The sequence below is a fragment of the Peromyscus maniculatus genome, chromosome 20, assembly GCF_049852395.1.
Source record: "Peromyscus maniculatus bairdii isolate BWxNUB_F1_BW_parent chromosome 20, HU_Pman_BW_mat_3.1, whole genome shotgun sequence".
Taxonomy (NCBI): Eukaryota; Metazoa; Chordata; class Mammalia; order Rodentia; family Cricetidae; genus Peromyscus; species Peromyscus maniculatus.
In genome coordinates this window covers 42598297-42621442 of record NC_134871.1, presented here as the reverse complement: position 1 = coordinate 42621442, position 23146 = coordinate 42598297, and the positions used below count along the sequence as shown (strand labels likewise).

Below are 23146 nucleotides of genomic sequence, written 5' to 3'. Positions count from 1 at the left end.
TCTCAGGCAGGCAGCGACCACTGCCTTGGCGGGCTCAGAATGGGCGAAGTCAGCAGATAGCTCTGCGCCCCTGGTCTGCCAGGCCTGGTAACCCTAGGAAAGGGCTTATCCAGCTGACTTCAAATGAGACGGAGGGGGTGGGCCACCCTTGAAGAAGATGGGTAGCTGTACAGGTTTATGGCTTCAGCTCTTTTTTTCCTTGCCCTTAGAAATTGCATTTCTGCAAGAGTGAAATCGAAATCTTCCTCTTCTAGGCGTGTAAAGCCACACGGAGCCTTGAAACAGTAGCAGGGGAACTAGAGAGTTACGGCCTCGGCGGCTCCTCTCTCAGGGAGTTGAGCGGGCAGCCCCCGCTCTCCCGTGTTCCGTCCACATGGAACCCGGGGCCAGAGCAGCTCACGGACCCAGGGGTCCGGTAACGAGCTGCCTGGAGCTGCCACATAGACGTCACTCACCCTGCTGATTTCCTGTCTTTTGGGCCCAGCCTGCTTCTGAAGTTGTTATGCTATTTTTATATAATTACTGTTTTTAACATTATGGCCTTGCAGGGTGAGGTTTGAAAAACCGATCGTGTGGAAGACTGGTTTCCGCTTTGTGTGTCGTCAGAGAGGAGAGTGTCATGGGGCGTGAGGAGGAGGAGGAGGAGGAGGAGCCCATGTGTTTGCTTCTGGCAGGTAGATGAGTTGCTGAGAGCAGCCTCCTGTGGCGTAGTGTGAGCTAGCAGGAGGCCCCCAAGGTGAGCATTTCAGCCTGACGGTCAAGTGGCCTTGCCGCTCAGGGGCTGGTTCACTGGGACGAAGTCCCTGGCTTTGGTGACAGTCTCTGCTCATGCCTGGCGTGGTTCCGTGCCCCTCTTCTTCTTGTGGTGACGCGTAGGAGGCACTGGGCACAGTCCTAGCCCCGCACAGCCCTGGCCCTCTCAAGCACTGGGGAACACAGGAGTGCGGCCCACAGGCTGCTGTTGCTACTGTCCCCTCTGTCACTGTTGTCTTGTGGAATGTCACCTGGCTAGCCACCAGCCGGAGCATTGTGGTTCTTTGACGCGACTCAGTTTCTTAGCCTAGCATTCAGTTGTTGCGTTATACTGCTAAGGATCAAACTCATGGCCTTGACCATGCTAAGCATGCATTCTCGCTCTGAGCTACATCTCTCTCTGTTCTTCTCTCTTTCTCATTCTTTACTGTCTGGTTTTTTTATTTTTTTTATTTTTTTTTTGTGGTGCTAGGTGTTGAACTCGGGACCTTGTGTATGCTAGGCAAGTGCTCTCACCCTACGCTATACTTCAACACCTTCCTCTTTTTATATTTATTATTTATTCTTTTTAGTTTAGTGTTGTTTTTTTTTTTTTTTTTTGAGACAGAGTCTTATTCTGTTACCTAGACTGGCCTTGGACTCACAATGTAGCCCAGGCTAGCCTCAAACTTGTGGCAATTCTCCTGCTCTCAGATCCCCAGATGCTGGGGCCATAGGTGTGAACCATTCATTGTACCTGGCTTACCCTTTTACTTTTTGTAGCTAGGATTTTTTTTTTTCCTCCAGTGGGTTTCATCTGTAGCTTCCTTTCGTACAGTTTTTTTTTTTTTGTTTTGTTTTGTTTTGTTTTCTGGTGTCCACTGTATTTCAGGCATTGTGCTTTAGGGAGCAGGATGGCAGCAGTCAGGATCCCCAGGGGGCTCTGAGTGTGGCAGGAGACTGGGCTGTGAGCAGGGGCAGCATGCCCACAGAAACAGAGGGCAGGAGAAAAGCCACAGCGGGATTATACTCTTGCCTTTCCTGGCTCTGCTCGGTTCCTGTCTGCCCTCTGGTCACCAACTCTTCCTCTTTTTGTCCAACTCCTCCACAAGCCTGTGCCCAGCAGCGTCTCCCCATCTTGACCCATGCTGGGCACTGGGGGAGGGGAGCCCCCATGTGAGAGTCTGATCCAGGCCTTCACCTGTCTCTGCGACCCATCTACGAACACACATCCACGTGCCTAGAACCTTGCTGACCCCTGATAACCTTCTGTGATTCCCCACCCCCCAGCTCTGACCTTCATCCCTGGGCACAGTGTCCATTGTTGCTTGCTGGCAGCCTTTCCTGCCTCTTCTAGAAGGCTTGGCCGTGCCGCTCCCACCACGCCCGGCCGCTTACACCAGTCAACAACACTCACCTTGTCTTTGTGTTCTTCCACAGTCAGACATTTATTACATTTATATGCAGTTGCTGTGCCAGCACATGAATAATGCATGGGTCCTGTCCTCCGGAGCGCGCGGTTCAGCGTGGGAGTCAGGCATGTGTTCACCGAGCTCTGGCTGCACACCCTGAGTTGTATTACCTCCGTGTGACTGGCCGCCGAGAATGGGCCCCGCAGCTGTGCTTGCCGAGAAGATGTCAAAACTCCCCAGTGACTAAAAGCCATTCAGCTCGGCGCCCACTGGCACCCGGGCAGGATGGCGGTGTCTTTGTGTCTAGTTTGGCATTTTAATGGCAAATTCTAGGGGTCACGCTGGAGAAGTCCGCAATCTTAGCTGATCTCTAGACAGGGTGACATGCCTTGCCCACAGCACGGTGGGAATCGGTGCGCTTGGCTCATTGAGGGTGCGGATTGGAAGGAGGCGAGACAGGGAGAGCAGAAGTCACGGTTGGAGAGGTTTTTGTTTTTGTTTTTGTTTTTGTTTTTTTATGTTCCATTTCCACCAGGTGGGTTGGGTGCTTGGTGTGTTGTGCTTTCTGCCAGGAAACTGAAAAGAGGAAACAAGCCCACCTCTTAAGACTGAAGCGGGCGTGATTTCACAGGTCTGGTGTGGGGCTCAACAAGGGGCCGTGGAAGAGTGGATGCAGGGCAGCTTGTGGGAGTGGAGTCTGGCTCTCCTCACTTCGGTTGCCTAAAGTATGAAGGTTGGTGGGGACCTATCCAGACAGGAACTGTGCGGATTTGGTGACATGGTCTATGGCCTCCTGTTCATGGATGTGCCCACCTGGCCGAGCTGTCTGTGGCAGCACCGGATGCAGTCCCTGGCTTTCACTGTTTGTCTCCTCTCTGCTTCCTCTTTACCAGCTTGCATAGGCTGTGGCCTCAAAGACAGCGCCCAGCCAGGGGGTGGAAGCCTGGGGGACCTTCAGAGTTCATTTTAACCCTTTTAAGACCTGAAAGCCACCTACAAAAAGCCTCCCAATCAGGCAAGAAGAATGCTGTATTTGTAATCTTTCGAGGTAATCCCTCTGCCCCCTGAGAGAGCTGGTTCTCTCATGCAAATCTGGGCCTCTGAGAGGCTAGTGAGTTTTATTTCTAGGTAGTTGATGAATTCAGCAGACAGTTATCGAACCTGTTTGGTGTGCAGCCGAGGCAAAGTTTCTTCAGAGAGCTTTGTGCCGAGAGGAACCTGGCTTCTCGCCTGGCCCATTTTTGGAAACCACTCTGCTCTTGTCCCACCCTGCCCTCCCACCAGACCCTTATCCTTCTTAGAGCAGAGACCATGTCTTCCTTACAGCGCACTGGCCGGATGGGATGGGCGCAGCGGCTGGAGCAGCTTCTGGGTCTCCCACCCCATCGATTCCCATGTGCTAGGTTGCTGTGCTGAGATGTAACCTAGCCCCATTTAATCTCACAAAATTGAACACTGGTGCCTTTACTCACTCTTGGGAGTGACAGAGGATGTGTGGCTGTGCTCATTCAAGGAGCTGAGAGTGCCAATGTGGGGGGTTCAAGTTCAGGCCTGTGACCCCAGAGCTCACATGCTTGATTGAGTATTGAATTTTGTTCTCACTTTCTTTTCTCGAGGTATTGTTTACCTCCCATGAGGTTTTCCTGGGGAATTCTCCGGGCTTCAGTTCAAATGCTGGTTAGGTTCATATCTCAGAGAGGCTGGAGGATAGTGGAAAGGGCATTGTTCTTGTGCGATATTGCTCTGATTTTTCTTCTTGTCTGTCTTTTCTTTCTTTCTTTCTTTCTTTCTTTCTTTCTTTCTTTCTTTCTTTCTTTCTTTCTTTCTTTCTTTCTTTCTTTCTTTCTTTCTTTCTTTCTTTCTTTCTTTCTTTCTTTCTTTCTCTTTCCCTCCCTCCCTCCCTCCCTCCCTCCCTCCCTCCCTCCCTCCCTCCCTCCCTCTCTCTCTCTCTCTCTGGCAGAGTATCATGTAGCCCAGGCTGGCCTTGAAGTTGCTTTGTAGGCAAGGATGATCTCAAACTTCTGCTTCTGCTGTTTCTTTTGATCACGTGCATTCCTAAGACTCACGGGTGCTAAGCATCCCACTGGCCTTCCCTTCTGGCCTTTCCAAAAACCACCTACTGGGTGCTAACCTTCTGCATTCAGGATAAGAAAGGGAAGCTGACCCCCAGTGAAAGTGACATTCAGTGAGTTAGGCAGTGGATCCTCCATAGTAGGATGAAAGGGGCCTTGAGGTCTGGGGGGCAGGCTCTAGTGTTTAGGACCCTCGGCTGACCAGAGGTTCTGAGGAAGCACAGGGCACGTGTATGTGGAGCAGTGAGCAAGGCGACCTGGGAGGGCTGCCTAAGATTGAACAGAGACATCCCCAGGGAGCAGAAGGGAGGCTGCCAGGAACCCTGGTTGCCCAAGCCCAGAGTTCTCAGCACCCTTGAGAGGTGGGAAGGAGGATGTGTGCAGCTGACAGCCTGACCTCAGGTCAGGCTCTGTCTTGCTCTCTCCGGTTCCTCCCCTGCCCATAGCGCTGAAATCTGTCCCAGTGTGGAGCCAGGTCCTCGTGCTGGCTCTGATGGTGTGACTGACCCTCTAAAGGACAGGGTGCACCCTGGGGCACTCTTGCATGTCCTCGGAGCAGAGGGGCTTGCGTGCCAAAGGAAGTTTCTGGACACAGGGTTCTGTCCCTTGCTGAGAATTCAGTCGGCCTTACTGCTTCCCTGCAGATCTGTGGCTGAGCTTTTCTGGTTTTCATTGTGAGGTTCTGTGGCTCTCCTGATCTGATGCACTTTCTTCTCTTAACCTGTTCCTTCTTTTGCTTTATTGGGACTTGGTTACTTACTTCTCTCTAATTGTGACTTTCTAGTTCTGTCCCTAAATTCCTGTGAGGATCTTTTTGGTAGCCATAGCTTCCTGAGACTATGCAGGTCTTTGCGTTGAAGTCTTTGCTGTCTATATCTGGCTTTCCAGATATTTAACCTCTCAATCATCCAATCATTTCTTCTCTAGCCATCTTTCTCTCCCAGATGGTGCTGAAATCATGTGGTAACTCCTGGAGACCTTCTTAGTGGTAGAGCTGGGGATCCTGAAGGCCAGCAGATACTGGCTGAGCATATGTGCTGGCCAGAGCTCTCATAGCCCAGGACTTCCCTTCCGTTGTCCACTTCAGTTTCCAATAGACACTAGCAAGCATCTCACAGCTTATTGGGAAGATTGAGAACGTGTGAAAATGTGAGGTGTTCAGAACGAGCAAGTTAAGTGAATGTAAAGTGTTCCCTCACTCCCCCGTTCAGGAACGCCATCTTCTTCCGGCTTTGCTCCCGTTAGCGTCCGTCTTCAAGGGAACAGGGAGAAATAACCATGGAGGCTTAGATGGGCTGTTCTTGGCGTGTGGCTAGTTCTCTAGATGCCATGGTTGAGCTGCTTCTGGCCGAAAGGACACTGACCTGTTTTGATCTCACAGCACAGTCCAGCCTTGAGTGCTCACAGCTGGTGACATCCACTGATTGTTTTTCTTTCGCTGGACCCTGGCCCAGCTGTCCATCTTCTACTGAGTTCCAGGAAGTTGATTTATGGGTCGCTAACACCAGCAGAATCCAACATTATGTGGGAAGGGAATGCGTGTGGTGACTTTAGAGTTGTTTTGACCTAGAATTCTAGGTCTTTCTCTTGTTTGTGACTGTGGATAAGCTCCCTTATCTCAATAAGCCTCAGTTTCCTTCTTGAGACAGTTCATTTCGTCATAGAGAATTGGTTTCCAGAAAGGGTAGGATAGGGACAGCAGCTAGGTACTGCCACCTCTGTAAGTGAGGAACCTTGGTAGAAGGGTGTGAGCAAAGACAGGAAGGACCTCCTTCCTGGGTAGCAGGAGGGACCCATTTTAATGGTTTCCTGTCCCTTTGTTGGTGGAGGGTTGGCGTTGGGTAAACACTAACATTTTATGGTGGACAGGTGTGAGAGGCTACAGTAGTGTGCCAGTCACATATAGGCCACGTGAAGTCACAATCTGAGTGAATAACCATCAGGGCTGTGCAGGCTTTGCCGCTTGGTGGGAGCAGTGTTCTGCTCCTGTGGGCCCCTTTCAGGTTTTCTGAGGCTGGCTGGGGAGTTGGGACCCACAGGAAGAAGCAGAGACTGTGTGTGGCCCCATGTAAAGTAGGCAGCTTGGCTGGGATCTCATCTGGGGAAACAGTAAGGAGGGGACCCCTGTGATGCGGTGTGAGGCCTGCCCCGAACAGCAGATATGAGGCAGCTGTAGTGTGGACCCCTGACTGTTGGTCTTAGTCCAGGCCTAATTGTGAAGAAGGGAGGGGTCTGCCTGGCAGGAGGGAGCTGGAGGACAGAGACTGCATTTCCGTTCTAGAAGGTAGCCTGGCCCTGTCTCCCCCGTCCACACCTCTCCCTCCCTCAGGCCCCCTTTGCTTCAGTGTTCCCAGTCCACAGTCTCCTTGTGACTGCAGAGATTACTTCACTTAATCTTTGAAACAGCCCTGTGGTACGATGAGTATCTTTCTTTTATGCACAGGAACCTTGGCTTGGAGGAATCGTCAGTCTCTGTGACACTCAATTTAGTGTCAAAAAAGTGGCGAACCCGAGGCAGTTTCTCTCCACAGCCCGGGACTGGTTAGGCAGATGGACTGCTGGTAAAGGCAGGGAGAGCCTGCCCTCCACTTGCCCACCCACTGTGGGCTTAGCCCCCCCCCCCCCCCCCGCCCCAGTTCTCTGCCTGGGACTGGAGCTTGGGGTCTCCAAGGACGACCCACTCTCTCTCCTCTCCTCTGCCTCATCTCTCGGTGGACCATTGCTTTGCAGCGCCCGTGGTCTCGTGACTCTTGAGGGCACCGGCCCTCCCATCCACCACCCTGCAACGGCTTTTCATTTGCCGTTGTTCTTCCCTGGGGACAAGCGGGTCTCATGCTCCCTGGAGTCCATCCTTCTCACCCCTGTGTTCTCATTGCAGAAAAGTTGTATGGCGACTTCTTGAGCTGGAAGCTGGAAGAAGCCCTGTCCCAGTTCCCCCTGCAGCCCGGGAAGGTGGCTACTTTCACCATCAACATCAAGGCAAAGCTGGACTTCTCTTGCCAGGAGAATCTCCTCCAGGACCTGAGTGACGGTGAGCCTGTCCGAATGTCCGTGTTCATATTGCACTCGCGTCCCGTTGCACCTTGTCGCTTGCTCGCCAGCCGTTAGCTCCAGCTGCTTGGACTTGGTTAGCTGTGAGTGACTGTGTGTGTCTGGAAGTAATGAGAGAGCTTTTCACCTAAACAGATTCTTCATCCCCCCCGGCCCCCCCCCCCCCCCCCCCCCGCCCCACTGTTCTGTTGTCGTTTGCTGGGATGTAAGGATCCCAGTTTTCAGTGTAACCATAGCCGTCTGTCTCATCAGCTGTGATGAAATGCTCCCTCAGAGCCTGCCGGTTTGTGTAGGAGTCTGGGGCAGTGGGAATTCATCACAGCAGGACAGACTGACTAGGGATGGTGGTTCACAGATTCCTTACGTCAAGTTCTGAAGCCTGGATCCAGATACCGGAGGCCTGTGGGATGTATGAGTCAGCTCAGGGGACTAATGTCAAGACCCTGAGTGACAGGTTAAACACCAGACACTCCCTGTGGATTGAGACCTGAGGTCAGGGTTTGGGGTCCTTTTCCTGGTCCACAGATGGTCATCTTTGGGCTAGAAGATGACCACACATAGTAGACTCAGTCTCTCTCTCTCTCTCTCTCTCTCTCTCTCTCTCTCTCTCTCTCTCTCTCTCTCTCTCTCTCTCTCTCGGCCCTGACCTCATGATATTGTTCACCCACTTGCACCTGCGCACACTGTGTCTTTAGTACAGTTGGTTTGAGTGGTAGGGGCTTCAACATGGGGATTTTGAAAGGCTCCGATACTCAGTCCACAACATGACTGTTACTGGAGACAGCGTGCTTGCTCTATGGCCAGAACTCAGATGACTGCCTGAACTCTCTGCCTTCCTCTCCTGACTCGTGAGTGACCACAACCCCATTTCTAGGGCCGGGAGGATTGGGAAGTGTAAGAGTTCACAGTGTCGGTTGCAGGAATGAGTGGTCAGAACCCTGTGGATGGACTCTAACTTAGATACAGCTTGCTTTATTTGGAAGAGCCCTGTAGGTGAAGACAGAGCAGTGGGCGGTAGCAGGTACAGTGGCCCAGAGCCTAGATCCTTCTCTGTCTCTCTGGAAATGAATGTTTCATCCTTCTGTGCATGTTGTGTATGTGCTTGTGTGTGCACATGTGTGTTCTGCGCACACATACGCAGAGGCCAGAGCAGGACTTCAGGTGTCCCCCCCCCCTTTTTTTTTAAATCATTCTCTGCCTTGTTCTCCTGAGAAGGGATCTCTCACTGAACTTGAACCTAGTCAGCGAGCCCTGGAGTCCACCTGTCTCTGGCCTCCAGTGCTAGAATTATAGCCTTAGCGTGGCACTGGGGATTGGAACTCAGCTCCTCACGCTTACATGCAAGACTCTGACACACCGAACCATCTCCTCAGCCCCGGGATGCTGTTTTGAGGTCAGCCTCTCCAACGTCCCTGCACATGAATAATGCTCTGGTGTTGAATGGGAGCAAGTAGAAGTTAAGTGTTTCCTTCTTCTGTCATGAGAAGTTATCTCCACACCTTGCCCTCTGGGAGCACTCTCCAGCTGCCTGACCTTGGCCCATGACTGCCTGCTGAGTCTGCCTCTGCAGGCTCAGCAGCTGCACTGGCTAATCTAGCTGCTCTGCCCCTCAGCTTTGCATGGCCTGCATTGGATCGTGCAGATCTCAGGCCAAGCGTCTCCTTGCTACAAGGCCATTCCATCCACTTAGGCGAAGACAGTCTCCACTCTCCTTTCCTCCCTCCCCACCCTGTCTGTCACTCATCTTCTGTCTGTCTCTGATAAGAACAAAGGCCTTGACTCCCTCAGCCCCGCATCCCAGGGGCTAGGCTGTGAAGGGACCAAGGGTGTATGTGTGGATGACACACGTTATATAAAGGTCTCTTTCCCCTGCCCCCCCTTTCTCATTGTGGGGGTCCAGGTTGTGCTCCTGTCTATTTATTCTTGTGAAGATTGTCTCCCCAAAGACATCTTTAAGGAATTGCTGGCGATCCCGAGTCCATGTGCAGAGGATACAGAAACGAGCTGCCATGGGGTTTTGTTGTAACGGTTGCTTTGTGAAATTTTGCCTTGTAACTCTGTCTCAGCTCAGGCCACCTCAACAAAAATACCGCAGACAGCACTTGAACAGTAGACATTGCTCACACAGTCTGGAGGCTGGGGAGTTGACATCAAGGTTCCAGTAGACTTGGTTCCTGAGGAGGGTCCTCTTCTTGGCCTGAAGACAGCTATCTTCTTGATGTGTCTGCGTGTAGTGGAGACGAGAGCTCTGCTGTCTGCCTCATGCCGTGAGGGCACTGCTGCCACCAGGGCCCTGGGTCCCATGCCCTCACGGTAGGCATTAGGGACTTGGGCTGTGAGCGGAGTCCATCACTCCTCCCTGAAGTTTACCCCCCCCCCCCCACCATGTTGAGATGCCGTCCCTGAAGTTCTGCGAGAAGACTCTTCTTGATATTAGTGAGGATAGGAGAACAAGTGTTGGATGTGCCAGACATGGAAACAGTCTCGTGAATTTCACATATCGGGACGTGCAAGCATCAGGTATCAGGTGGAGGAAGTGGGTGTCGTAGTTAGAGTTTCTGTTGCTGTGAAGAGACACCATGGCCATGGCCATGACAGCGCTCAGAAGGAAGACATTTAGTTTTGGCTATCTTACAGTTTCAGAGGTTCAGTTCATTATCATCGTACCGGGAAGCATGGCAGCGTGCGGGCAGATGTGGTGCTGGAGAAGGAGCCGAGAGTTCTGAATCTTGGTCTGCAGCCAAGTAACACCAGGCCTGGCTTGAGCAGCTGAGACCTCAAAGCCCGCCTCCACAGTGACGCACTTCCTCCATCAAGGCCCCACCCATCCAACAAGGCCACACCTCCTAAATAGTGCCACTCCCTTTGGGCCAAGCATTCACACACTTGAGTCTGTGGGGGCCACACCTCTTCAAACCACCACAGTGGGGAAGGGGAGGACCAGTTTTGGGCTGGGGATGTAGCTCAGTGCAGAGTAGCTTGTCCAGAAGGCATAGAGCCGTGGGCTTGATTCCTAGAACCACTACCTAAACCAAATCTGACAGATTTTCTTTCTCTTTTGTCTGTTTGTAACCTGCCTCACGCTGTGGAGTTTTTCAGTCTTAGATAGAGGGTTACTAGCCCGACTTTTCCCCCCCAGGGAGGGAATTTGGCAGAGTGAACGTCATCCACTCCCGAGACTCCATTCAGAGGTCTGTTGCTGTAATGCTTCCTCAGATTGGTGACCCCTGGGACATGGCCAGGCAAATGTCTTCTTCCTGAGATTTGCATGTGAGACCCAAAGTAAGGCCCTGGGGTGGCCCTCTGCTGCTGACTACTGGTGTCAAGCTGTCCCTGAGGAGTACAGAGGCCTCTTGGTGGAAATTTTGGCTCCTTGCCTCTGGCAGGTTTCCTGAGGTTACTGTTCTGCAGACCCATTTGTTGAGATGCTGAATTCCTGCCTTTGTTTACAGTAGGGTGAGGCAGTTTGGGATTTATCATCTGGGAAAACTGCTTCAATCTTGTAAAATCGAATTAAATCAGCACTAGAATTACGGTTTCCAAGGGGTTTGCAAATGTAGGCTGACTTACTACCTGGTCAGTTAGATGTAGCAACCTGGTTATTAATGATACCGGTCAGTGGCTGCTTGGACTGTTCACACAGCAGTCACAGAACAAGGCACTTCTGAGAGGCTTCCCAGATAGCATTCAGTCCTCCTTTGGAGACAGCTGCAAGTTCAGTGGCAGGAACTTATTTGTTATCCCCGGGAGCTGGTAGAGGAACCCCTGTGGCTCCTAACTGGACAGTCTCAGAAACATGGAACTGGACTCAGTTTCTTTTTCAGGCATGAGCTCACATTAGCTACGGCTACTGAATTTAGATGCAGCTTTTTGAGCCTGCAGCAGTAAATATAGACGTTGCACAGTTGGAATACTGGCTTTAGTGTGGGCTGCAGACAGATGGACGAGGCACAATAGGTATTGAGCACGATCAGATCCGTGTGTAAAGGCAGGGCTTCCCCCTTTGTTATCGTTTATCTATCTGGGGGGCTTCTGGGCATTGAACGTAGGGCCTTGTGTGTGTTAGATAAGAGCTACTTTATTGTGCTATATCGCTAGCCTTTGAAAAAACTTTCCTTTAAAAATTTTGAGACAGGGTCTCACTAAGTTGCCTAGGCAGGCCTCCTTGAATTTGTGATTCTCTTGCCTCAGCTACCTCAGTTATTGGTGTTATAGGCCTGTGCCACTATATCTGTTCCCGTTTAAAATTTCCAACAATTCCCAAAGTAAGCTTTACTCCAATTCCTGATTTTCGTAAAAGATAATGGGAAAACTGGAGTCAGAGGAGGTTGAATAAATATAGCAGTTAAAGGCTTTGTTTAATCTTTACTCACAGCCTGGTTCTGAGACAGAGGGAAAGGGAATGTATGCCCGGATTAGGTAATGCTGTTGTGTCAATGACAGGCACATAGAAAGTGATAATGAAACCACAGCAGAAGGAACTGCTTCCTAGGAAGGACATTCAGAACTACTAAAGGGAGAGAGATGATTATGCTTATACTTTCTTTGATATGGTTCAGGGCAGAAAAGATGGTGTGAATATGAATATAGAAAATAAACATCAAATTATTGAAAACTAGTGCTTTCGCTGAAAGATCTATGGGTCTTCATTTCTATTCTTGTAGCTTTTCTCTAGGTTTGATATTTTTCAAAACAAAAAAATATAAGGAGGAAAAGTTGCTGCCGTGGAGTACTGCTTTGATCTGTTATATTTTGATTTTGAAAGTGAATTTTCGGAGCCAGTGGTTTTCTCAGTCTGTGGATTGTGGGGCAGCATTTATCTCCCTCCAGGGTATGAGAAGTCAACCTTCCAACCAGCAAGTGCTTTACAACCACCAGAAATTTCTGATTTCTTGGAATGTTGTGTTTGTGATGAGAAATCTTGGAAGATGGCGATAAGCTGTCTTCGATGTTGTGCGTCCTTAGGTTGCCTAATAAAGGAGACCAAACAAACACAGGAGGACCAAATACCCCTTGGAAAAATATGTAGCAAAAGCAAACATCAGGGTCCCCTGGAGACTCTAAAATATGAGCAACTGCAGAAAGGCCACTGACAGCTGGGAGGCCTTCCCATCACACAAGAGGAAACAGGAAGTTGGTAGCTGGTGGTGACAGACCAGCGACCCCTGAATAGCTTGAGGCCACTCATTTGGTCAGATCCAGACTAGCAACTGGAACATACACGTACAGGAGGGTTCTTGTATGTTCCAGGAGCATATGAGTGGAAAGTTCTAGAATGAGAATGAGGGCTCGACCGAGTAGAAGCTGTAGGAATCGATGTGGGGTAGCATAGTGAAGGGACAAGAAGACAGAGCTGTGTATGAGTAGGCATGATGCCCCTCAGTGCAGAGTGTGAGCTCTGATGACCAGAACACCATGGAACATAGAAAAAGGTATGTGTGTTTATCCGAGTCAGGGCAGCTGGGAGCCATCTCTCCTCATGGTCCCTGTCAACCAGCTCAGGAAAGGTGGCCAATGGGAAGGTTCAAGGTCAAGTCCTATGTAACATTACAGTGGAAACCCAGGGAGCAGTATGTCTTGCAGCATGCTGGGGTGCACGCTGAAGATATGTAAAGTCCTTTCAAGTAAGCTAAAAGACCCCAAGAAACAATTCAAGCTGTAAAGAAACGTAATTCCAAGTTAAAAAAAAATCCCAGCATTGGGATAGAGAGGACTTAGGAGAGAGTTCAAAACTCAAGCAGAGCTTTTGGTCTTGGGCGAGTGTTGGGGACACAGAAGATGAAGATGAGGACAACTGAGAGAATGAGAAGGGGAAATGGTGGGAGAGTGACATCTTTAGATGACACAGAAGACCTAGCACAGATGCACATGCATCACTTATGCATGCATCTTCACCTCATGCATGCATCTTCACCTCATGCATGTGTCTTCACCTCATGTATGCATCTTCACCTCATACATGCATCTTCACCTCATGCATGCATCTTCACCTCGTGCATGTATCTTCACCTCGTGCATGCATCTTCACCTCATGCATACATCTTCACCTCATGCATGCATCCTCTTGGATCACCTGCCATGAGACACCAGAGCAGAAGGCCATAGCCTATAAACCAGAATTCCAGAAAACTTCCTAAAGTGAAAGTAAATCCTTGAGATTTTTATTGAACAGCACACTGGGTGTATGAGAGTACTGACCCAGGGAGCCTGAGACATCTAATACAATTACTAGACTTCAGGCCAAAATGCTAAGTGATTTATGAAATAACAGAGATCTGATTATCACTGGACTCTTTTGACAGGGGCAGTATCTGTCCAGATCCAACAGAACAGTATGTTTTTAGACACTCACACAATGAAACCGGAAGCCAGGATTCTCAGGTCCAGAGCCTCCAGTTTCAACAATAAGGAGTATGGATTAATTGTCAGGATGCAGAAATGCAAGCATTATGCTCTCAATGTTTGCTTCTTGAAGATTCTGTGATAGAGGGCTGACTGGAAAGACAGCTAAAGAGACAGTATCACAAGGATTGTGAGCAACAAGTACCAAAATTCGGGAGGTCCTAGAAGGAATAGTGTACATGTACTGTGTCATGGCCATGCACACACCATGCTGATTTAAAAGGACTGGGGGAGAGGAAATTGTGTGTTCAAGTAATTTTTAAACTGATGTCAGTAATTATATTGTTAGGATTAACATTGGTATTAAGAATCCCTAAGTGTATATTATTGTGAAGTAAAGTAAATGATTAACTTTTTGGTATGTTCATGTGTGTAAGGGTATGTGTGTATGTGTGTGTGTGCCTGTGTGTGTGTGTATGTGCCTGTGTACATGTATTTGTGCATATGTGTGTATGCTCATATAGAAGCCAGAGGATAATCTTGGATGTCATATTTCAGGTGCTATCCATCTTTGTTTTGCATTTTATTTTATTTAATTTTTTGAGAAAGGAGCTCACTATGTACCTTTGGCTGGCCTGAAACTTTGTAGACCAGGTTGACTTTGAACTCATAGAGATCTACCTGCCTCTGCCTCCTGAGTGCTGGAATAAAGAGGTGCCCCACCATGCCTGGCTTATCTACCTTTTTATGAGGTAGAGTCTCTCACTGGTCTGGAATACCATGGAGACTAGGGTGAACTAGCCAGTGTGCATCCAGCCCTGAGATTACAAACACATACTATCTGAACTAGGTTTCTATTCCAGTGACTAAACACTGACCAACACTAGCTGAGGCTGGAGAGATGGCTCAGCAGTTAAGAGCATTGGCTGATCTTCCAGGGGACTCAGGTTTGATTGCCAGAACCCACATGGCGCCTCACGACCATTAGTAACTCCAGGTCTAGGGGATCCGATGCTTTCTTCTGACATCCACAGGAACTAGGTAGGCATGTGTTGCATAGACATACAGGCAGGCAAAACACCCATATACATTAAATCACCCCCCCCCAACCCATAAAATCTTGGGGAGGAAAGAGTTATTTCACCTCACAGAATACACCTCACAGAATCGTCAATGGAAGTTAGAGCAGAAACTCAAGACAGGAACTGAGAGACAGTCACTGAAGCAGAGACCAGGGAGGGATGCTTCTCCTTGGCTTCAGTTTGCTTTCTTATACTTCCCAGGGGTGGGACTGACACAGTGGGCCGAGCCCTCTACGTTAGTCATCAATCAAGAACACGGCCTCCAGGCTTGTGGACAGGCCGACCTGGTGGGGGCAGATCTTCAGTGGAGGTTCCATCTTCCCAGGTGGCTTTAGCTTGTGTTAAGTTGACGAAAAAAACTAACCACACGTTGATTTCACGTTGGGCTTTTTACACGGGTTTTGGGGATTGAAGTCAGATACTCACACTTGCACAGTTAATCACTCTACCGACAGAGCCATTTCTCTAGCCTGTGATCGTGTGTGTGTGTGTGTGTGTGTGTGTGTGTGTGTGTGTGTGTGTGTGTGTGTGTGTGTGTTGGACATGTTGTGTGGAGCTGCATATGTGTGTCCATGTAGAGGTCTAAGGTTGGTTGATCTTCACTTTATATACACAGATAGGGTTTCTCATTGAACCCGGAGCTCACCGTATTCGCCGTTTGTGTAGCCCACTTGTTCTGGGATTCCCCGTTTCCTTCTTTGTGCTGGGCTCATCTGCAGGCTGCCGTGCCCATGGCTTTCTGGGGATCCAGACTCTGATTCTCAGGCTTTCATAGCAAGTGCTTTATCCACTGAGCCATCTCCCCATCCCCTCATGACTTTTTTAAACCTCCATCACCAGAATCTGGTCTTGAACTAGTGCAAAACAGGAGGTAACAGATTTAAGGATATGAAATCAAATAACCGTCTTGCAGCCTGGAGTTTGAATTGAGTGTATCAGTAAGAAATTATTAGTTATTAAAAAAAAAAAAACAAGCAAACCATCAGTCAATCTCTCTGTCACTCACCCACCTTCCAGCCCTGTGCTCTGGCCAGCTCAGCAGCAGTGGGCTGTGCCCATGCCCATGGCATGGTGTCGGGCACCCCCACCCCCTTCCTGCTTCTTAGAGAAGTGGCTAGTTCTGAGCCTGGAACAGGAAGTGGATCCAGAAGTTCTGAGAACATCTGGAAACCCAGAGCAAGGGCAGGATCTGAGGGGATCAGCACTGATGTGGTACCAGGGACCATCCCGAGGAGGCCACCTGGCACCTAGGAGCCAGCAGTGTGATCCCTGCCTTTCAGTGAGCATGTTCTACCGCTGCGGGAGGCAGCCACTCACCTTTGGAGAATGACGGGAGCCGAGTTGTTTTTTTTTTGAAGGTGATAATTAGTGATACTTGCTCTCCCTTTCTCCTCTCTCTGTGTCTGGAGACTCTGACAGCTAGTGAGGTGGCTCTCTCCTAGTAGAAATGTCCCAAAGAACCAATGAAGATGGGATGGAAAATTCATCTTTGCAGTTCTAAGGAGATGACTGGGTGGAGGCACTGCCCACATGACAAAATAAGACACAGCCACCCAGAGTGCTCTTCCTGCTGGCAGAACACAGCAGTCCTGTGAGGTAGCGTTGTCCCTAGGTCACACACCTGAGGCTGATGGCTGCTCCAGCTCTGACTCCTGACAGGACCAAGAGGACAGGAACACCATTAAATATACCAATGGGATGTAGTGCACAGTCTAGGCTCCTGGAGACCCTGCTGTCAAGTGAAGGGATTTCCTCACGTGTATTGACAGGGGAAAAAAAGATGAAACCATGGACATGGAAGGTAGTGAGGGTGACACTATGTTGTAAATACTTAACACCACAGAACTGTCCTCTTAAAAACAATTATAGTGAAGGCCTGGCATGGTGGCACACGCTTTTAATCCCAGCATTTGGGAGGCAGAGGCACACAGGTCTCTGAGTTCCGGGCAATTCTGCTCTACACAGTGCATTCCAGGCCAGCCAGGCTAGACAGTGAGACAAATCCTGCCTCCATACAAGCAAATGAATGAATGATGTACAGGCTCACACCTTGATGAGGTCTGCTTAGTTATGTGTATCTTTTGTCCTCTGTTTAAATCTAAACTTTGTGTCACTACCCCGAAGAGGGATTTGTGTGTGAGGGGGAACACTGGAGCCCTTCTTTCTTGTACCTAATGTGGCCTTATTGCATAATCATCTTTTTCTGCTTTTCACTAAGAAATTGTAAAAAAAGATTAGGATGGTAATATGTTAATGTTTTACACACACACACACACACACACACACACACACATACACACACACACTCCAAGGAGACAAGGATGAAAGGATTTGAAATGAAAGAGACTGAAATGCCAGATCTGATAATGAACAGGTGCAACTACATTATAGTGTCTATGGCTCTGTGCTTAGGGAGTGGGGAGATGAAGACAGACAGACAGACAGACAGACAGACAGACAGACAGATAGGGGTCCACTGCCAGGCACAGCCTGACCTTGGGGAAAGAGGAGGTTATGGTTTCCATAGCTGTGAGGCAAACAAGCCTGTCTGCTGGCTGGCAGGATCTTAACTGTTTTTCTTCAGGTAAGAGAGTGATGATTCTGTTCTTGGTCTTGAGAGTTTGCATCCTTAGAATTCATTCAGCTCTACATTTATTCCATGTTGTTTTCCCCATTAGTGTGGTAGTTCACAATAAAATGGTTTTGAAAGAAGAAACAAGGTAGACATATCTCTGTTGTAATACTTTTTGCCTAGCAATTGTCTTTCTCATCTGATCAGACTGAAAAGTGATTTCTATGCTGAAGTTTTTCATAAAGGCGGTATCTGAAGATCAGGGCAGGCTGCTCCAGTCCCTCTCTGTCTGAAGGACATGTCTGTGTGCAAGGCGCTCTCGGAGGGATCGATAACACAAGCGTTTGATTTTTATTGGGACTGATGCTGTGGGTGGGTTGCTAGGTCTAACAGGCAGTGGAAATGTTCTCTGCTTTTGATTTCCTTCTCCATTAATTATTTAATTCTATTTTACTTTTCTCTGTGCTTTTTGGCTCCTGGTTTTATAAGAGAAATGTCAGCATTCCCCGCCGACAGTGTCTGTTAGACCTGATAATTAAACATGGCATTTCAGATTCAGTATGGAGAGGGGTGAGTCTTCAGCCTCACGGAACAGAGCGGGCTAGAGATGGCATCTCGTCTAAGCAGTTTGCTTGACAGAGCAGGAAGCTGAGTCCGAGACAGGTGGACAGTCTGTCCAAGGTGTCCCGAGGCGGTGCTGGTGTCACGAGACAGTGCTGGCGCCCTGGGCACAGGGGTGTTTGTCTTACTGCGTCTCCCTGCCCCAGAGAACAAACAAAACTGTTTCTAGATGAGTACAGAGGTGAACCGCTGTCGCGTTACTGTCTGAGGGCAGACGGGCAGCTTGTTTTTCTTTTTAATGGTGCAAAGCCACGGGGTTGTGTGTGTGTGTGTGGGGAGGGTCGTCTTCCCAGGCGTGGTATAAGAGGATGGAAGGATGGTGACCCTTTTGCTCAGGAGCTGCTGCTGGTGCCTTTTGAGAAGGGACCAGTGACATGACTGTGTACAGAGCGTTCCTGGACTCTGGCCTGCCATGTTGTCGGGGACTGCATGTTGGGTCACAACAGGACTCCCCATTGGTGGATCCTAGCTCACTCACCGAGAACTGAACCCTAGATTGGGTCACCTCACTGCGCCTCCTCTTTGAGCCCCCTTCCTCTCAGCAGATGACCTCTTTCGAAGGCCAGCAGAGGCCATTTGCAGATGCAGTCTCCTCCTCGTTTGCACTTGACATGCGTTTCCTGTCCTCATTCGTGTGATCCTGGCACATGTGTCTGCTGTCTCCAGTAGCCACCTTCTTCTTCTTGGCCTAGGGTGGCACGCTAAGTATCTTTTATTCAAACCGCTACAGATACCTAGTCACTCTTCTCCCTGTCTCTCGCGTTGCCTTCTCAAATTCATCTCTTGCTAATAATAGCGTAGACTGTTCTCCAAAGCAAGGCCTGTGCCTCTCCCTCCTTAGTCCCCTCTTGCCGGGTCCTTCCAGAGCCTCTTGTAGCTGTTCTGAGGCACTGCTGTGTGTCGGATGCTGTCTCTGGTGATGATGGATCTGCGTTTGTGCTCTTCCCTCTGCCTTCCGAGCCCGGCATTGGCCACTCCCTCTCCAGCTCTCGTGGGTTGCCTTAGTTAGGGTTTCTGTTGCTGTGGAGAGACACCATGACCACGACAACTCTTATAAAGAGAACATTTCATTGTGGTGGTTCACGTACAGTTCAGAGGTTCAGTCCATTATCATCATGGTGGGGATATGGCAGCACACAGGCAGATATGGTTCTGGAGAGGTAGCTGCTACATGTTGATATGCCGGCAACAGGAAGTAGACTGACACACTGGGTGGTATCTTGAGTATAAGAGACCTCAAAGCCTGCCTCCACAGTGACACACTTCCTCCAACAGGACCACACCTCCTAATAGTGACATTCCCTTTGGGGGCCATTTTCTTTCAAACCACCACATGGATTCTGTTCCTGGTAAGCTGTAGTGGCAGAGGAGGTGTTTCCTGTCAGTCTCCAAGGCATCTCTGGGTGTTGTTATACTTTCTCAATACCGTCTTCCTTTAGGGTGTCTCTTTTTGGGATTCTGCACAGGGAGGGCTGGTCCCAGACACTCGCAGTGGCTGTTCACTACTGGAGGGGGTGACAGTGTCACGAACCCAGCTGAAGTTCAAGGGTTGGTTGGCTTGGGATGACCTGTGTGACAGGCCCTTGAACAGAGCCTGAGTGGAGGTGAGCTCAACAGAGACCAGTCTGGGCACTGTGCAGCAGTGTCAGGCAGGCCACAGGAGCAGCATCCCAGGAGGCTTTTTAAAAAAACCCACTGGATAAGCTGGACATGTGTCCAGAGGAGCTGAGCATGATGGAGACCGCTTAAGCAGGTGGGTAGGCTGGACAGGAAGTATCACCTGAGGTCCACTTGGGATAGATTTTGGGATACAACAGGAAGGAAGAGCCGAGCCAGCCAGGCTCCCACCTCAGGTGTTCAGGCTGACTCTTGTCTGTCTTTCCTGACTATTTTAGGTGGTGGCAGCACCATCCATTGTATCTACACTACTTCCTGGGACATGTGGAGGAAGAAAGGGTAGGGAAGGGCTACTGTATCAAGTCTCAAAGGAGTGAGAGGCGTGAGATCTGGGGACAGATCCTAGATCTGTCCAGAACAAAATTTTCTGGAAGGAAAACTAGTCAAATCCACTGTCCACTGCCCTTTAGATCCTGGGCAAACAGGGTTACTGCATAGTGATAGCAACGGTCCTAACAGTGCTAATAGGATCCTGATGCTTCCGATGGCTTACCTTTTTTTTTTTTGAAATGTGTTTGGGAGTTTTGCCTGTGTGTATATCTGTAGCACAGGTGTGATGGATGCTTGAGAAAGCCAGAGCACTCAGATCCCCTGGGATTAGCGTTACAGATGATTGTGAGCTACCATGGAGGTGCTGGGGATCAAACCTGGGTTAGAGGAACAGCCAGTACTCTTCACCTTTGAGCCATCTCTCCAGCTCCCTAATTTTTTTCTCTTTATTATGTTATTTATATATGTCCCTCTACTGGAAGAGAAAGAGAAATAAGTGAATGTCAATTCTCACGAGAGATAGCGGAATTAGCAGATGCTATTTTGGGATTTAAAAATTTTGGGAAACAAAAGCAGAGTATCGTCAGCTTGAGGTTAAAGTGGGATGCCTTGTTTATAAGATGATGAGGGGGTGGTGAGTTCCAGTCTCCCCCCACCCAGGACTAGGACGACACATGCTTGTCGTCCTCTAAAAGGCAGTGACTCCAACGTCAAACCTAAGGCTGTGATAGCCCGCGCAGTGGGCTTGCATCCATGCATGTGAATGGAGAGGAAAAGGCACTGTGTCTTCATTAAGCAGCCAGCAAGGCTTAAGGCCCAAAGCTCCAAGGCAGAGCATTGATTTTAAAACTTATGAAAAGCAAATACTCTCCAGCTGTCACACAAAATCTCTTCTCTCCACAAATTAGCTTCCACACCGATGGCCCAGGCCTCTTAAGAACTAGCTTTAAGTCTCTCCTCCTCCCCCTGCCACCTACACCGTTCAAAAAAATGTTTACATTCCTGAAATGCACTTTCTTCTTTGCTCAGAGGTTCTGCACATGCATTAAGAACCACTTTTGTCATCCCCCAGTCTTTGACCTGCCGGAGTCCTCGCCAAGCTCTGAATCTTAGCCCGACATCACTCCTGGAGAAAAATCTTTCGTGTGCCCTTTCAATTAGGCCAGCCCCTCTCCGTACACTCAACACCATACATTTTGTAATACTTTTTAATTTATGTGAAATTGCTTTGTCTCTCCCACTAGACTCGTGCTGGCCAATACAGCAGCCACTGGAGAAATTACTTAAATTTAAAGTAATTAAAATCAAGTGAAATCAATAATCAGTCCTTTAGATGCTTAGGTGCACCATGCTTCGTTCAAGTGCCCATTGCCACATGTAGCCAGCAGCTCCCTTTCTGCACCACACAGAAGAGGCCAGTAGGGCAGAGCTCTACGGGATGGCACAGCACTGCATCCCAGGCTTCGGGGACCGAGGAGCAGGATACACAAAGCATACAACACGTATCTGTGAGGGGAAGGGGAGACTGTTTCTGGGGTGGGGGGAGAGGGACTGCAGCTGTGAGGAAGAGGGAGAAGAGGGGATGAGACTACCTCAAGAGAGTCATGACCCTAAGTGTAAAATTAAAGCAACAGTTTCCAGAGGGAACAGAGGGTAGCATTTTCACGACCTGTGTGTAGAGAACTTCCTAGACAAAATAGACAAACTAGACAAAGATAGCACTAACCAAAATGAAAGAATGATAACAAAATTAAGAAATTCTAGGCTGGGCACGGTGGGGCAGGCCTTTAATCTCAGCATTGGGGAGGCAGGGGTAGGTGGATCTCTGTGAGTTTAAGGCTAGCCTGGTGTACACAGCAAGTTCCAGGATAGCCAGGGCCATCCATGATAGCCAGAGCTATATAGAGAAGCCTGTCTTAAAACAAGCCAGCAAGCCAGCAAGCCAGCAAACAAACAAACAAACAAACAAACAAAAGAAATTCTGATCATGAATAGACAGCATTAAAAGAGCAAAATGCCTAACCACATACTGTAAGGAGGTGACATTTTTCATGGTGCTAAAAATTACACTCAACAGTTGACAGTGTATTTAGCATGCCCAAGACCCTGGGTTCAATTCCCAATACCAGCAGTTTTAAAGAGGAGGAAGAGGGAGGGGAGAAGCGAAGAGAGCCACTTTGAACATCTGCTTGGCTGTCAGACTACCAGAGCAGGCTGTAGTATGTTCTTCTGTCCAGATGTGGACAGAGCACCCATAGCAGTGCTGCTAAAAACAAGCTAAACGGCTACGAGACGTGGAACGGCTCGATACCATTTTGACACAGCAGCAAACCATACCGTGAGGACACATGTGAGCAGGAACCTCAGACGCCATGTTGAGGGGAAGGAGGGGCATGCCCACTGACTAGAGGCTTCTGGTTCCAGAAGTGTCAAAGCATGTCTTCATCTGATTGTAAGTCAAAGAAAGAGGATTGAAAAGAAGGCAGAGAACAGAGTATGTGTTTAGTACCCTGTAACAAGGGAGACTAACGGATCACGGTGGCAGCCACGATTGTGTGTCTTGGTAGAGAGTTGCCAACAGCAACAGGACTGGGAGGAAGCAGAGAATGCTGGGTATTATCATGCTGTGCTCTGGGCAGAGGCTGCCACACTGTGAACACAAACATGGAACTCCACCAAGCTGTAGCTTATCATTAGTGCTTGTGCTCGCTACTGTGTGCCACTCAGGCTTCCATCTGTAAAGTCTTCAAGCAGCATTTACAACAAAAATAAGACATCCCGGAATGAATCTGTAAAATACCGCAAGACCTTCCCAGAGGGGATTAAAGAATACTGCTGGAAAACCATCAAACAAGACAAACATATTAAAGAGATATACCATATTCATAGATGGGGAAGCTAAATAGCACAAGAAGGTCTCCTTTCCCCACAGTTCATCTATCAGTTTGAAACAGTCTGGATGAAATTCTAACAGACTACTTTGAAGAACTTGAAAAGGGATTCTGAAATTGCTATGAAAGAGCAAGGGGGCGGGGAACATCCAGATGGCACCAAAACAGTCATGTGGTGAGGACTGGCCTTGCCAGGTCTCAGAATCTCAAAGCCCATTGTCACAAGGCACTGAACAGCCACTGGATCTGTCCAGAGCTTTTGGACAACTCAGAGGAAGAGTAGGAGCTTTTCAAGTAGACAGAACAAAGGCTGTGTCCACCGGGGGGAAGGCTGTCTACACCGGAGGGAAGGCCGTGTCCACCGGAGGGAAGGCTGTGTCCACCGGAGGGAAGGCCGTCTACACCGGAGAGGAGGCCGTCTACA

The 23146-nt window shown here is 49.2% G+C and overlaps 1 protein-coding gene across 4 annotated transcripts in view; it reads left to right on the top strand.

The window, feature by feature from the left end:
- The window catches only part of Trappc9 (trafficking protein particle complex subunit 9), a 489946-nt gene that overhangs the window by 128841 nt on the left and 337959 nt on the right, over nucleotides 1-23146 (top strand). For all 4 annotated transcript variants that reach the window (XM_076556025.1, XM_076556023.1, XM_076556024.1 and 1 more), the window contains one exon: nucleotides 7095-7247. In XM_076556025.1, the coding sequence (XP_076412140.1) occupies nucleotides 7095-7247 (153 nt within the window). The remainder of the gene's footprint in view (nucleotides 1-7094; nucleotides 7248-23146) is intronic.